The 15598-nt window shown below is 50.2% G+C and overlaps 1 protein-coding gene and 1 long non-coding RNA gene across 7 annotated transcripts in view; one reads left to right on the forward strand and one right to left on the reverse strand.

Moving 5' to 3' along the window:
• LOC307212024 overlaps nt 1–15598 on the forward strand; it is a 448212-nt gene that overhangs the window by 219317 nt on the left and 213297 nt on the right. The window lies entirely within an intron of this gene.
• Nucleotides 1–15598, reverse strand: part of DTNB (dystrobrevin beta) — a 108191-nt gene that overhangs the window by 22117 nt on the left and 70476 nt on the right. For 2 of the 6 annotated variants that reach the window (XM_079968690.1, XM_079968689.1), the window contains exons 11-16: nt 11019–11108; nt 8280–8370; nt 6985–7070; nt 5771–5884; nt 4310–4406; nt 2498–2518 (exon numbers count right to left, since the gene is read on the reverse strand). In XM_079968690.1, coding sequence (XP_079824816.1) covers nt 2498–2518; nt 4310–4406; nt 5771–5884; nt 6985–7070; nt 8280–8370; nt 11019–11108 — 499 coding nt within the window. The remainder of the gene's footprint in view (nt 1–2497; nt 2519–4309; nt 4407–5770; nt 5885–6984; nt 7071–8279; nt 8371–11018; nt 11109–15598) is intronic. The other 4 variants (XM_079968691.1, XM_079968694.1, XM_079968693.1 and 1 more) reach the window with 4 other exon arrangements.

The raw sequence follows: 15598 nt of genomic DNA on the forward strand, positions 1-15598 counted from the left end.
CGCCGTTTACCTTCCCGCCAGAGTGGTACCTATTTATCTACTTGCACTTTGACGTACTTTCAAACTGCTAGGTTGGCAGGAGCAGGGACCGAGCAACGGGAGCTCACCCTGTCGTGGGGATTTGAATCACCGACCTTCTGATCGGCAAGTCCTAGGCTCAGTGGTTTAACCCACAGCGCCACCCGCGTCCCCCTCCACGCCAAGTAAGACACACCAAAATGGCCACTTCCCGTTTGCTCAACAGGTGTTGTCAGGGGCTGGCAAGAGGTTGACGGAGTTGGGAGAGGGGGGCAGTGGTTTGTGGGGACCTGTGCCGGCCAGGAGGCAAGAGGCAGAGGCAGGGGAAGCTTCAGAGTTGGAGGGTGGCGCACAGGAGGGGTTGGAAGAAGAGGAGGAAGAGGCAGGTGAAGGGCCAGGGGCTTCTCCACCCTCTCCTGCATCCCGTCTCCCGGAACCAGGAGGCGACTGAAGTGGGAAGAGTTTCCACACAGGCGCAGTCTCTGGCTGTATTTGCGCAGCCCGTCAGGGGAAGGTACATGAACTGGTGGAGGGGAGAGTGGTCCCCAGTTGTGGCAACGGCTCCACAGACAGCGGATCTGGGCATAGCTGCCTAGCTGCTACATTGATGTGTGTCGGGATCCGGTGCTGTAGATGCAGCTGCGTTATCTTTCACAATAAATACAGGCAACTGCCGATTTAGGCACATCTGAATGACGTGGGATTGCGTACATGCGCATGGTGCTGAACCCAGAAGTAGCCCCTCATCATTGAGGTGTCATGAAAAGGGGAAGCACTCGACAGATGTGAACGCTCACCAGAAGCTACGACAGATTAGAACTGTGAAGTCATCAGGAGGCTCTGCGCAGGAGGTCAGCCTGGCTTCAACAAGGCAGGAAAGGGTTCATTCTTGGCTTCCAGGCACCTCTTTGCACCGCTTATGGAGATTTTTGCAACAGACGCAGAAAATGTGCACCTCCTTCTCCAAACCCAGTCTTTGGGAGACCTGCACATCACTGCAGATGTGCCAATCCCCAAGGGAAGCCCCAGCAGGCCAGAGGTTTGGCGCTTCCACCAGCTGGCTTCCATCCTGCTGCACCAGCACCAAAGGCTGCTGGCTTAGGAAAGAAGGATGGCTCCCTCTGCAGGGGATTTGGAGTTAATTGCCAGGCAGGAATAAGGTGGGGAGGGACCGTCTCCTGCAGATGGTCAGTATTTTGCTGGAGGGCTTCAGCTGCATCTGGAAGTTTAGGTCTATGCAATTAATGTGGATTAGAGCACTCTGGTGCAACAAGTCTACTTTTTTTTAAAAAAAGTATTTTTTGCGGTTAGGAAAGTGATGGGGAAATGCACAAATGGTTGGTTGGCACCCATCTGCACCAATAAGTGTCAGATAAGCAAGTGACAGAGAAGATAAAAAAAAAGGTAAAGGTAAAGGACCCCTGGACGGTTAAGTCCAGTCAAAGGCGCTCATCTCACTTCAGGCCAAGAGAGCCAGCATTTGTCTGCAGACAGTTTTCTGGGTCATGTGGCCAGCAGGACTAAACCACCTCTAGCACAACAGAACACTATGATGGAAGCCAAAGTGCACGGAAATGCTGTTTACCTTCCCACCGCAACGGTACCTATTTATCTGCTAGGTTGGCAGGAGCTGGGACAGAGCAAAGGGAGCTCACCCCGTCGTTGTGGGGATTCGAACCGCCGACCTTCCGATCTGCAAGCCCAAGAGGCTCAGTGGTTTAGAACACAGCGCCACCAGGGATCCTTTACCCATTTATCTACTTGCACTGGAGTGCTTTCGAACTGCTAGGTTGGCAGGAGCCGGGACAGAGCAAAGTCTCCACCCACACAAGCAGACCAGGACGGACGCTCCTTGTCATGCAACCGCCACACAAAACTGATCTGAATATTGCATTGTCTCTGGACCTCTGCACAATCCCTGTGCAAACAAATCAAGATGGATGCTCAACAAGGAGGTCTCTTGGAGGAGCCCCCCACCCCGGAAGAAACAGTTTTGCTGAGCCAGGCTTGTCAAGGCAGCAGGATGCAGGGCCAGACAGGGCTGTCTGTTTCCATGCGTGGAACTCGTGCGCGTGGCCAGGAAGGAGAATGCAAGGATTTCCCAAAGACGGGAGACAATCAGGTGCCTTAGGGGAAAAAGAGCAACCAGAGCAACACGGGAGGACCTCTGCATTTCCATGTCTTGTCAATCATGCACATTTCATTAAACGCACGCGCACACAAATCAAACTGGGACTGGCTCGTTAGTCTTACGTTTTGGGAAATAAACACATTGAGAAATTAAGCCGGTGTGCCAAGGGTTAATAAGCCCACACTCTGCGGGAGGCAGGAACACCCTCATCCTGCACTGGGCACCCAAAGGTGGCTCTGCGCCACTTGTCTCCTGGGCACCCAAACCCCACCAGGATGAGAAAGTGCCGCACAGAGTCATTTCATGCAGAACCAAAGGGAAGAAAAGATTCACGGGGTATCAACTTACTGCCTGCTTCTGCTCCTCTTCCTATAAAGGGTTGGCAGTAAGCAAAGGTGTGAGAGAAAGAGAGAGGACAGTTAATCATTATCAGGAGGGAGGGAACACACACAGGCAGGGATCCCCAAGAGGAAACCCCCCCACCCTGTGCTGACACTCAAGGACACCAAGAGAGGAGGCGGAGAAGGACACAAGGAAGGGAGGCAGGAGGGCAGGAGCCGCTGCCTTGCGCTGTGTGAGACCATCACGGCTGCCTCTGGCTTCCCTCCCAGGCTGAGTCTAGGTGCCCCTGGTCCAGCGAGAGAGAGGGAGGGAAGGGCAGGGAGTGAGGTCTGGGCTCTGCATGCAGGAAACCTGTGTGAGGAAGGGCTGAAGGATGGGAGAACACTCAGAGGACTGAGCAGGGGATAGGATGTGGGATATCTAACATGTAGTCAAACAAACAATTCCTGCTTTGTTAGATAGGCACATGATGGGAGCTGAAGCTCTGCGTATTCCTGTGAGCTTGTCTGTGAGAGACACGCCCCCTGTGCCCTGACAAGGAGAGGCCATAGCCATGTATTTTCTCTTACCTGCCTGGGCACACTGCCTCTCACCTCTTACTCTTCCCTCTCTGCCAGCGATGTGAGAACACCTGCTCATCTGAGCTCCATGCTCAGACTTAAACTAGATTTACTTATGTCCTTGTAACTGAATTACTATTTTGAGCCTGCCTGAACAAAGCTGCTGTATTTGGTTACTCTTTGACAGGTATTCTGAGTGAGTAAATGTTATTTTTACCTTCTACAAGACTGCGCGGTTATTGTTCTAAGGGGGAAATACCAGGAAAATCCAGGCTGCCTTAAAGCACCTTGGAATCCTTAAATGAAAAGGCTAAAAGTCAAAGCTTCCCTGTTAAGCTGCAAAGGGATGCACTCTGCTGAACTCACAAACGTGAGGAAGGAAGGATAATATCTAATAAATATATCCTCTCCTGGCATCTATCCACACCACAACACAGCAGAGCACCTTTAAGCCCCCCAAAGGCTGTCATCACACAGGAGGAGGGCAAACACTCTTTCGCTTCTCCTCCTGCTGGGCCTACTGGGCTAAACATCAGGGGGGAATACTTCCTAAGGATAAGCAGTAATGGAACGAGTTGGGGGCAGGGCTGGGGGCTGGGATCTCCCCTGCTAGAGGTCTTCAGGCAGAAGCTGGACAGATACCTGAGCACAGAGGATGCTTCTAGCACTGGATTTCCATCACCCTAGGGGGTTGGACTAGAGCAGGCATAGCCAAACTCGGCCCTCCAGATGTTTTGGGACTACAACTCCCATCATCCCTAGCTAACAGGACCAGTGGTCAGGGATTATGGGAATTGTATTCTCAAAACATCTGGCGGGCTGAGTTTGCCTATGCCTGGACTAGAGGACCTCTAAAGACCCACGCCACCTGGAAGATGCTGCAGGCAAATCCCTTCTCTGCAGGAAGGGACAAAAGACAATGAGGGAGACGAGGGCAGCCCTTCTTGGGGGCTCCGTTGGCCAAGCATGAAGGGGCTTCTGAATGCTAGAGCAGGCTGGATCTCACACACAGCCCTCTGGAGGTGGTTTCTCCCAGGGCAAGGGCCAGGGCTGTAGCTTATGGGCAGGCAGAGCCCCCGCTTTGAGCGCTGGAAGGCCGGGGTCCAACCCTGATCAGTGCTGCCAGTTGAAAAGGATGGTCTGACTCAGCCTAAGGCAGGACAGAAGGGGCTTCTCACAGGTTGGAGGCACAGCCTGCCTGGGAGCTGCGAATGTGGCAGGTGATGAGGAGGGGATGTCCAGCACCGGCAGCCCTTACCTTGAGCAGCTTCATAAGCCCTTCCAGTTGCACCATCAGCTCCCGCCGGCTCTCCTGAAGGGCGGACATTCGCTGCTCCAGCTCATCCTTCCTCTGCCTGTTTGGAGAAGGAGAAGCAGCCAGTTTGTCAGAAGGGCAGTTCCGCTGGTATTCGAAGAAGGTCAAGCGGCCTGCAAATATGGCCCCTATCCTTCCTGATCTTCATGGGCAGAATACTTGTGCAGCTTAGTGCCTTGCAGGGCAGTTGTGAGGGTGAAGAAAAGCCCTCTGCCTTGGGTAAAGGTGGCACAGAATCAGAGACGGGCACAGCTCTGCCGTCTGTTCAGTCTGCTTGCCACTGCCAACCACCACAGCAGAAGAACATAAGATGGCCCTCTCTTCCGCCACCTCCTCCTTGAATTCATCTAATCCTCTTTTCAAGCCATCGATACGATACAATAATCTTTATTGTCATTGTCCCGTACAGACCAACAAAATTGGGAAAAAAATCTACATCAGACATTCAGAAACTAATAATAATAATAATAATAATAATAATAATAATAATAATAATAATTGATTTGTACCCCGCCCATCTGGCTGGGTTTCCCCAGCCACTCTGGGCGGCTTCCACAAAGACCAAAAATACATTAAGATGTCACACATTAAAAACTTCCCTAAACAGGGCTGCCTTAAGATGTCTTCTTAATGTCAGGTAGTTGTTTATCTCTTTGACATCTGATGGGAGGGCGTTCCACAGGGAGGGCGCCACCACCAAGAAGGCCCTCTGCCTGGTTCCATGTAACTTGGCTTCTTGCAGTGAGGGAACCGCCAGAAGTTCCTCGGAGCTGGACCTCAGTGTCCGGGCAGAACAATGGGGGTGGAGACACTCCTTCAGGTATATTGGACCGAGGCCGTTTAGGGCTTTCAAGGTCAGCACCAACACTTTGAATTGTGCCTGGAAACGTACTGGGAGCCAGCGTAGGTCTTTCAAGACCAACAAGCCTGCTATCCCAGCTATCCTAGCCTGGTTTGCCCCAAAAAACTCTGAGACCCCATAATTGAATACAATATACTCCCATAGAGACTACCTTACACTGTGTTTAAAACCAAAATCACATTTGGATAGAAACTGTTTCTCAGGCGGCTACTCCTAGTCTTTATAACCCTGGACCTTCTTCCAGAAGGCAGAAGCTGAAAGAGATCATTTCCGGGGTGCGCACTATCCTGCGCTATCTCTGCAGCTTCTTATGGCACCTGGAAGCATAGATTTGATCCAAGGTGGGAAGAGTGCACCCAATTATCCTCTCTGCAGTCTTGACAACCCTGGACAGCATAGTTTTCCCCCTGACCATCCAGGCTGGCAACCATCCCTGTCTCTTGTGGGAGGGAGTTCCACAGCTGAACTGTTTGCTGCGTGAATAAGTACTCTTGTGAAAGCAACCTCCCTCCTGGGGTGCCGTCCCTCCCCTACATTCTTACCGCAATAGTCTCAGTTCCGCCAGCAACGTCGGATTCTGCTGGGCTTTCTCTGGTGTCGGCTGAGAGGCCTGTTCGTGTTCCAGCCGCAGCCGCTGAATTTCTTGCAGAATCTCTCTGTGCAAGTAAAATAAAGAAACCAGCATTAGCCCTCTTGCTTTCTAAACTCCCAGGGAAGGAGTTTAAACAGGGTTTATTATGTCAATGGAGTCAGCGAACTCTGGCCTTAGCTGGGCTGCAATCTGACCGCCTAGCAGGATTCTGCAGCACAATCCACACACACAACCCAATTATTTTTGGGTGGGTTTGTATCATCAGGTAGAGATACATCCTAGAAAAAAAAATGCTATAGGAGACCCACCTGTGGAGTGCCTAGTTTTGAACAGGTGTGGACCCAAGGCCAGTGGGGAGGCAGAATGGGCTGCCCTCAACTTCCACAGAGTTGTAGAGTTGGAAGAGTTGATTGCGTTTCCACTGAAATGAGGCTGCATTTTAATGTTTTAATGTTGTATTTTAATTGTATTTTAATCTTGTTTTGTAAGCTGTATTTCAATCAATTGTTTTTATATTTGGTGTTAGCCGCCCTGAGCCTGGTCTTGGCTAGGGAGGGCAGGGTATAAATAAAATTTATTATTATTATTATTATTATTATTATTATTAAGAGGTCCCAGGGGTCAATCCCCATCTTCTTCCAGAGTCCGGCACAGAGGGGACCTTGTCCAGACTCTTCCCCTATCTCTCTCTCTCTCTCTCTCTCTCTTTGCCATGCCAGGGCATGGATATTTTGCATGCCCCTATAAAACACCAAGCCTTCATTTTTCTCCACCCCAACTTTCTTATGCAAAAATAAAAAATGAGCTGATGGAGTGTAAGGATTGCAAAATCCACCAGCTGCATTGTGGGGCTGTCCCCTTGTCAAAGCATCCACCCACAGAACTCCCACCGGGAGGCAGCAGCAATGGAAAGTGTGGAAGGGAGAAGATCTCTTGCCCAGGAGCCCAACGAAGGCCAGGCGGCCACCCCTCCTCCACGCCACCTGAGCCCCCTTACCAGTGGCGTAGCGTGGGGGGTGCAGGGGGGGCCGGCCGCACCGGGCGCAACATCTGGGGGTTAGGGGTAGGGGTAGGGTTAGGGGGCACAAATCCACGGGTTAGGGGGTGCAAATTACTTGCCTTGCCCCGGGTGCTGACAACCCACGCTACGCCACTGCCCCTTACCTGTTCTTATTCTCCAGCTCTGCTATCAGCTGCCGCTGCTGCTTGTTGGCATCAAAGTTGAACCCCAGGTCTGTGGGTGGGCGTGGCTGTCAAGAGACCCCAAAGACACACACGGCTCAACGAGGACCCAGCACTGAAACCCACGCGGGCAGCCCCCTCCCCGTCACCAACAGCGCTGGGGAGATGGTGGTAAAGACGGGGAAGGAAATCAGATCAGGTTGTCATTTAATTGTAGAGTTGGAAGGGACCCCAAAGGCCATCTAGTCCAACCCCCCTGCAATGCAGGAATTTGTTTAGGGAAGCTTTTGATGTTTGAGGTTTTACTCTGTTTTTAGTGTTCTCTTGGGAGCCGCCCAGGGTGGCTGGGGAAACCCAGCCAGAGGAGCAGGGTATAAATGATAAAATTATTATTTGCCCAACGTGGGGCTTGAACCCACAACCCTGGGATAAAGAGTCTTGTGCTCTACTGACTGAGCTAGTGCCTTGACCCCAGGGGCAGATCCTCCATAAGAAACATAAGAAGAGCCTTCTGGATCAGGCCAATGGACCTTGTAGTCAAGCATTCTGCCCTCTCTGAGGCCAACCAGATGGGTTGATCCAGCTGGCTCGTCTCGGGTTCTTACGGGAGTTGCTACTAAGGAGATAGTCTTTTCAGTGGTGGCACCCTAGTTACGAAATGCCCTCCCCAGAGAGGCTCACCTGGGGCCTGTGTTGTGGTCCTTCCAGTTTCAACCTTTTTAGAAACTTTACCAGGCTTTTTAAAAACACGCTTCAGTGCTTTGTGGACCCGGGGGGTGCTACTGTTGTTCGCTATTGATTTAATTTTGATGCTGTCGTAACCTTTTTTATGTTCTGCATTTTGATATTTTATGGTGCGGCTTTTTGTTTTGTTTTTTAATAGCAAAGTTGTACACCACCCAGAGAACCTATTCTTAATGGGCAGCATGAAAACGCTGCGAAGCGTAAGCAAGCAAGCATACAAGATTTTCTTTGCTCCAATATGCTGACTCTCTGGAAGGAAGCCTCCCTGGGGACACTGGGCCTGCGTGGCTCCAGCCTGGCATCCAACTAATTATGTGACTCCCAATCTGAGCGCCACGCCTGTGGTGCAACGTGACGAAATTGACCGGAGGGACACAGACTCAGTGGCGCAAAATGCTACTCCCGAATTGCTGCAGCATGTTTAGAAAGAAGCCGAGCGCTGCCAGCTCACCTGCCCAGGGAAGCAGCAGCTGAGCATACCACAGCCATCGGAGAAACCGTTAGCAAGAGAGAGGGCCAGACTGGCTGCTTACCACGTTTCCAGCTTCCGCAGCTAGCCTGGCAGCGTAGCGGGCGATGAGTCGGTGCTCCTCATCCAGCCTGCTGGGGCTGTCCAGGACACTGCTGGGGGCAGGGAGAGAAAGCCAACAAGCATGAGTGCCGGTAACAACAACAACAACAACAACAACAACAACAACAACAACTTATTTATACCCGCCCATCTGGCCTGGTTTCCCCAGCCACTCTGGGCGGCTTCCAACAAAACACTAAAATACAAGAACCTATTAAACATTAAAAGCTTCCCTAAACAGGGCTGCCTTCAGATGTCTTCTAAAAGTTTGGAATAATAATAATTGCAGTTGCCCAACACCAGGCAGGAGTCAGGGCCCTCCCACCTTATCTCCTGCCACACCAGCATCAAAAGTGGGAAAAGGCTACCAGCTAGTTCCCAGGCCCAAGTCAACGTTCTGGTTTTGACCTATAAAGCCTTATGTGGCTCAGAACCCGAAAAGCTCCAAGGCCACCTCTCCCCATGTGAACCAAGCCGGACCCTGCGGTCATCAACTGAGGCCCTTCTTCATGGAGGCCCAGAGGGTGGCAAATGAGGGCAGGCCTTTTTGGTGGTGGCCCTGACCTGGCAGCAGGAGGAATGTCTAGGGCCTTTGGGGCCTCTTTTTAGCGAGGCGGGATCTGGAAGAATCTCCGATGGGTTATTAAACTTTCACTGCTTGTGTTTGTCTTAACTGGTTTTAACGTGGGTTTGTTTTGCAAGGGCAAGCTGCCAAGCGCTTTGCAAATCTGAAGCGCTACAAAGATGACAAAATGGCCAGAGCAAAGTGGGGAACAGGGAGCCGGCTGGAGTCTGCAAAAGGTCTCAGGAATATACGGCTGGTACCAAATTGAAAGAGGAATTGGACAATGGGAGTCTAATTGTCAGGGAACTGACATCAGAACGAAAAGCGGAGGCAGGGCTCCAGAGCGATGCCGGAGAAGGAACCAGTCGGGGGGGGGGAAGGAATTCAGCGTGACACCAATAGAGAGGAGAGGGAGATGGAGGAAACGGTGTCAGGGCTCCAAGACCCTTCAACCGAAACCAGTGGAGAGAGTGCTGGCATGCCCTTGCCGTCCCCTTACTTGCGCAGACGCGTTCCGCGCAGGGAACATAGGCGGAGACTTGGGGTCAAGCAGCTTTTATGCTGGAAGAGATTCAAGAAACGCCCACTGGCGGATTCTGCAAGTGACTAACAGGTCACAGAGGGCGAGCTCTAACCCTTAACATGTTTGAGCAAACGATCTAATTGAAGTGGAGGCAGTTTACGCACGAGTAACCACACTATACCATTACACTAATGTTTCAGAATAAGAAATGGGATGCAGGGATTGGACTGGGAGCTCAGGCTGTAAATCTGAAGGGGCTTCAGCTGTGGCAAACCAGAACTGATTGGACGCAGCACCAACCAGTGGAGTGCCTGAGTCATTTGGGATGGTTTCCTGTGCGTAAAAATAAAAAGGAAACTTGCCCTGTTCAAAATGACGCGACAACCAAATGTCCTGCCGAGAGGAAGTGAACCCAACTGAAGAGCCATCTTAAACACAATTGGGTCCCGATTTCTGTTTAGGGTGAAGATGCCCTGGGAGGTGGCGTCCCCCTAATTCCTCTGGGAAAGACGTACCCTGGCTGTTGGGCTGTGTGTGAGAAGGTGTGGGGTGAGCAAGTGATGGTGTGTATTCCATTTCCGTTGGGCTTTCCTTTGTGAAAAAGCTGCTCGCTAGGTCAGGGAGGGTGTGCATTTCTGCACACAATGGTGAGCACGCATTTTGCAAACCAGAGCCTCATGCACCCATGTGCTGGGCTCCTGGGGCACCAACTTAGAAGCAAATGAAAGGAGGTTGTTTCTGCTGCTGCTGCTGCTGCTGCTTAACTGAATTTTGCTGCTGCTTCTGTGCTCTTAAGGTAAAGGTAAAGGGACCCCTGACCATTAGGTCCAGTCGCGGACGACTCTGGGGTTGCGGCGCTCATCTCGCTTTACTGGCCAAGGGAGCGGGCGTACAGCTTCCGGGTCATGTGGCCAGCATGACCAAGCCGCTTCTGGCGAACCAGAGCAGCACACGGAAACGCCGTTTACCTTCCTGCCGGAGTGGTACCTATTTATCTACTTGCACTTTTGACGTGCTTTGGAACTGCTAGGTTGGCAGGAGCGGGAGCTCACCCAATCGCGGGGATTCGAACCATCGACCTTCTGATCGGCAAGTCCTAGGCTCTGTGGTTTAACCCACAGCACAGCCAGGCTGCATGTTTTACAAATACCTTCATGGCTCCCTTCACCCCCAAAACAAGGCTGCTTCCTCATTTTGAAACCATGCATCAAGGTGAAATAGTCATTATCGCAGAGGAAACCCCTCACCAAATTTAGGCAGGAAGGAAAGAGAGCCCTGTAATAAACATGTTTGAACCATAAGCTACAGATGGTTAATTCGGAACTGCTCAATATTTCAGGACTCTCAAAAAGCATTTAGAAGCTTTTTTTCATTAAGTTGCTTATAAAGAATGCGGTTTTAAAAACTAACCCTCTTTGGGCCATGTGCCCAGATCCAATGCATGCACACGCTCCCTTTGGGGCACTGAGTGCTGCAGCCTCATGGCCCTTCTCCATGTGCAAGTTTCCGTTTATGTAGTGGTCCAGCTGGCTACTCAGGGCTTTGGGCACAGCTGCCCATGGGACTGCGTGTTCATGGGCTCCCCCTGCCCTCCCCCCTCTCCTAAGACTGACCGTGCGCCACTCTGAAGCTGGCTCACATAGGCTGCGATCAGGGCATGCTCATCCCTAAGCCGCTTGGAGGGGGCCGGGCTGTAGTGCAACCTGGGGGGGGGGGGCAAAGGAGGCAAAACAACACAACAGAAATAAAAAGATGAGGGCAATCGGGAAAATGCAAATGATGGCAAGCAACAATTAAAATAAGGAAACTTAAAAACATTCAAAACATGGAAGGAAATGTGCGGGAACCTCATTGGAAGGAGTGTGGAATCACGGTGGCAAGGAGAAAGTTGGATTTTCCCGTATTTCTTCCCCCACCCCAAAGCTGCCCACGTCACCTGGAACCTGCTGCCCGACAGGCAGAGAGCAGCCGCCTTTCTGCAAAATGAGACTCTTGCGCAAGGAGGGAGGAGGCAGCACTTGAGGAGTCCCAAAATGCAAACACTGTCCCAGGTGTGCCTAAGCAGGAGCTCCCCCGCCTCTTTGGCGCAAATGGTGCCATAACGAGGAGAGACCCAGGAGCAGCCTTTGCTTCCAGCTCACTTGGGCCAGACTCAGGGCACAAATGGAGAGGCCTCTGCTTCTCTGCCACACGGCTGAGGAAACAAGATTTGCTTGCTTCCACCTCTCCCAGCTCCGGGAAAGATATGCCCCTTGCCACTTTTCGTCTCTCAAGCAGCAGCTCCTCACTCCCTACCTTCCTCTGTTGTTGCTGTTGTTGAGTTGTTTAGCTGTGTCCACCTCTTCGTGCCCCCCCTGGAACAGAGCATGCCAGGCACTCCTGTCTTCCACTGCCTCCCGCAGTTTGGTCAGACTCATGCTGGTAGATTTGAGAACACTGTCCCACCATCTCATAGAATCATAGAATCATAGAGTTGGAAGAGACCACAAGGGCCATCGAGTCCAACCCCCTGCCAAGCAGGAAACACCATCAGAGCACTCCTGACATATGGTTGTCAAGCCTCTGCTTAAAGACCTCCAAAGAAGGAGACTCCACCACACTCCTTGGCAGCAAATTCCACTGTCAAACAGCTCTTACTGTCAGGAAGTTCTTCCTAATGTTTAGGTGGAATCTTCTTTCTTGTAGTTTGGATCCATTTGTCATCCCCTTCTCCTTGTGCCCTCCATATTTCCCAAGATCAGGGTCTTTTCCAGGGAGTCTTCTCTTCTCATGAGGTGGGCAAAGTCTTGGAGCCTCAGCTTCAGGATCTGTCCTTCCAGTGAGCACTCAGGGCTGATTTCCTTCAGAATGGAGAGATTGGATCTTCTTGTAGTCCATGGGACTCTCAAGAGTCTTCTTGCATTGATGTCCTTCTTCATGCAGTGCACAGCCCACAGAAGGCTACCAACTTAAAAGTAAAGGGACACCTGACCGTTAGGTCCAGTCGTGGCCGACTCTGGGGTTGCGGTGCTCATCTCGCTTTACTGGCTGAAGGAGCCGATGTTTGTCCACAGAAAGTTTTTCTGGGTCATGTGGCCTGTATGTCTAAGCTTCTGGTGAACCAGAGCAGCACATGGAAACACCGTTTACCTTCCCGCTGGAGTGGTACCTATTTATCTACTTGCACTTTGATGTGCTTTCGAACTGCTAGGTTGGCAGGAGCAGGGACCGAGCAACGGGAGTTCAACCCGTCGCGGGGATTCGAACCACCAACCTTCGGATTGGCAAGCCCTAGGCTCAGTGGTTTAATCCATAGTGCAACCAGTGTCCCTTAGATGGCTTTAAACGTAGATGGCTTTAAAAGGAGATTCGACAATTTCATGGAGGGAGAGGAGGAAAAGGCTCTTGAGAGCTCCTAGCAAGGATGGCTCTGCTCTGTCCTCCACTGTCAGAGGCAGCAATGCTTCTAAATCCCCTCCCGGCCACAGGAGGGGAGAGGGTGCTCTTGGGCTCAAATCCATTGACTCTTGTGCTCGGATCCTGCTTCATCTGGTCGTCTACAGGATGTTGGACTAGCTGGGCCACTGGCCTGATCCAGCAGGCTCTTCTTCTGTCTGCTCTAAGCCAGACTTTCCCAACCTGGTGCCCCACAGATGTCGCTGGAGGACAGCTTCCATCAGCCCCAGACGGTATGGCCAACAGTCAGGGGTGATGGGAGTTGTAGTTCCAGCTATTCCTGGGGTGCACCAAACCGGCTGCCTCCTCTCTCCCCGGTGCACAAAGACTGTTCTCCGATTTGGAGCGGCCTCCCTTTCCCCAATTACTTTTATGGCATGAGACTATTTACAAGGCTCACCTCTGACCCCGCATCATGTTTTAAAGGCATTACACCTCCAAGCTGACTTCAATCGCCGCTTGCAGTGTTTTATGGCCTCGCCATAAAGCTGGGCTTAGCGGCAGTGAAAAGTCATAAACAAGGAGGCTCCTCTCCCCATGAGATTCATGGGGACTTCCATGAGGCAATGGCCCATCTTGAGCAAGACAAAAGAGGAGGAGGAGGAGGAGGAGGAGGAGGAGGAGGAAGGATCCCCCAGAGGGAGCAAGGCTGCTGCTGAGCTGGGTGAATGTTTGCGGAGGGGGCATGTGGCTCTTCATCTTCCCCACCCAGACGCCAAACTTTGATGCCTTTTCAGCAACAGATGGAGAACTTTTCACTTGTCCAGGGAACCTTTTTTTTAGTAGCAGGCTGGGTTTTAACTTAGTGGTTGTGTGCTGACATGTTTCACCCTGATTATTATTATTATTACAGTGGTACCTTGGGTTACATACGCTTCAGGTTACAGACTCCGCTAACCCAGAAATAGTACCTTGGGTTAAGAACTTTGCTTCAGGATGAGAACAGAAATCACAGACCCATTAGCTAAAGTGGTGCTTCAGGTTAAGAACAGTTTCAGGTTAAGAACGGATCTCTAGAACGAATTAAGTACTTGAACCGAGGTTGTTGTTGTTTAGTCGTTTAGTTGTGTCCGACTCTTCGTGACCCCCAGGACCAGAGCACGCCAGGCCCTCCTGTCTTCCACTGCCTCCCGCAGTTTGGTCAAACTCATGCTGGTAGCTTCGAAGACACTATCCAACCATCTTGTCCTCTGTCGTCCCCTTCTCCTTGTGCCCTCCATCTTTCCCAGCATCAGGGTCTTCTCCAGGGAGTCTTCTCTTCTCATGAGGTGGCCAAAGTCTTGGAGCCTCAGCTTCAGGATCTGTCCTTCCAGTGAGCACTCAGGGTTGATTTCCTTAAGAATGGAGAGGTTTGATCTTCTTGCAGTCTGTGGGACTCTCAAGAGTCTCCTCCAGCACCAGAATTCAAAAGCATCAATTCTTCAGCGATCAGCCTTCTTTATGGTCCAGCTCTTACTTCCCTACATCACTACTGGGAAAACCATGGCTTTAACTATACGGACATTTGTGGGCAAGGTGACCACTGTATTATTATTATTATTATTATTATTATTATTATTATTATTATTTGTATACCACACTCCATCTGCAAATCTCAGGGCAATTCATAGCATAAAAATACAAAATACATAATAAAAGCAAGGACAAAAACAGTGCAAGCCAATGACTCTTCCCCCTCTGCAGCCCCCCTCTGATGAACTTCAGGGTGGCAGAGGCACAAGATCCCAAAAGTCGGTGGCCCCCCAAACGAAGAGGCTTGAATTAAAGGTTCAGAAAGGGAAAACCAAAATGACCAAGCGAAATGAAGCATCTGCCCCATGAGGAAAAATTACACTTTTTCGAGCTCTTGGGGAGAGAGAAAAGGCGAGTAAGGGGGGGGGGCAAGGCAGAGGTAAGTAAAATTGTGAACGGCATTGAGAAAATGGAAAGAGTGTTTCTCCCTCTTTCATAAGACTAGAACTCGTGGCTCAGATTCTAAGACAGGCAGTTCTAAGGCTTTTTCAGCATCTAAAGAAACCCACGGCTATCTGTTTATCACCACGCTTTTCAAAATATTCAGTGATATTCAACACTGTTCCTCACACTATCCCTCAGTTGCCTTGTGGGTAGAAATCCTGTCTGATCTTCATGTGTTACATTTTTCAAGACTTATTTTTTTTAATAAATATTTTATTAAGTTTTAGAAAAGACAACAAACATAAGAAAAAACAAGAACAAATACACAAAAATACAAAATTATAAAATACATAAAAAATAAAGAAAAAATAGTTTCAAAAAAGAAAAGAAAAAACACATTTTAAGAAAAAAGAGAAAGAACACAAAAATCCCTCTTTTTGCTTCTCATCTTTGATTCACTTATTTTCTTGACTTCCTCACATCTCCCTCTTTTGTATCCCTGTTGCAAATTAATTCAGCAAATTCATATCCAATTTATTTGTCTAATTATCCATCCAATCTTATTTTTAATCTCGTTGCTAGAACCCCTTCAGTTCATTTCAATGCCATTAACTTTCAAAAATTTTACAACATTTCTGTAAATAAATTTTAAATCTTCTTCCACCAACTCTTCTCCCTGGTCTCGGATTCTGCCAGTCATTTCCGCCATCTCCATATATTCTATTACTTGCATCTGCCATTCTTCCAGAGTGGGTAGGTCTTGTGTCTTCCAATGCTTTGCGATGAGTATTCTTGCTGCTGCTGTTGCATACATAAAAAAAATTCTATCCTTCTTTAACACCAATTGGCCGACTATGCCCAG

This window comes from Podarcis cretensis (genome assembly GCF_951804945.1).
Source record: "Podarcis cretensis genome assembly, chromosome: 3".
Taxonomy (NCBI): Eukaryota; Metazoa; Chordata; class Lepidosauria; order Squamata; family Lacertidae; genus Podarcis; species Podarcis cretensis.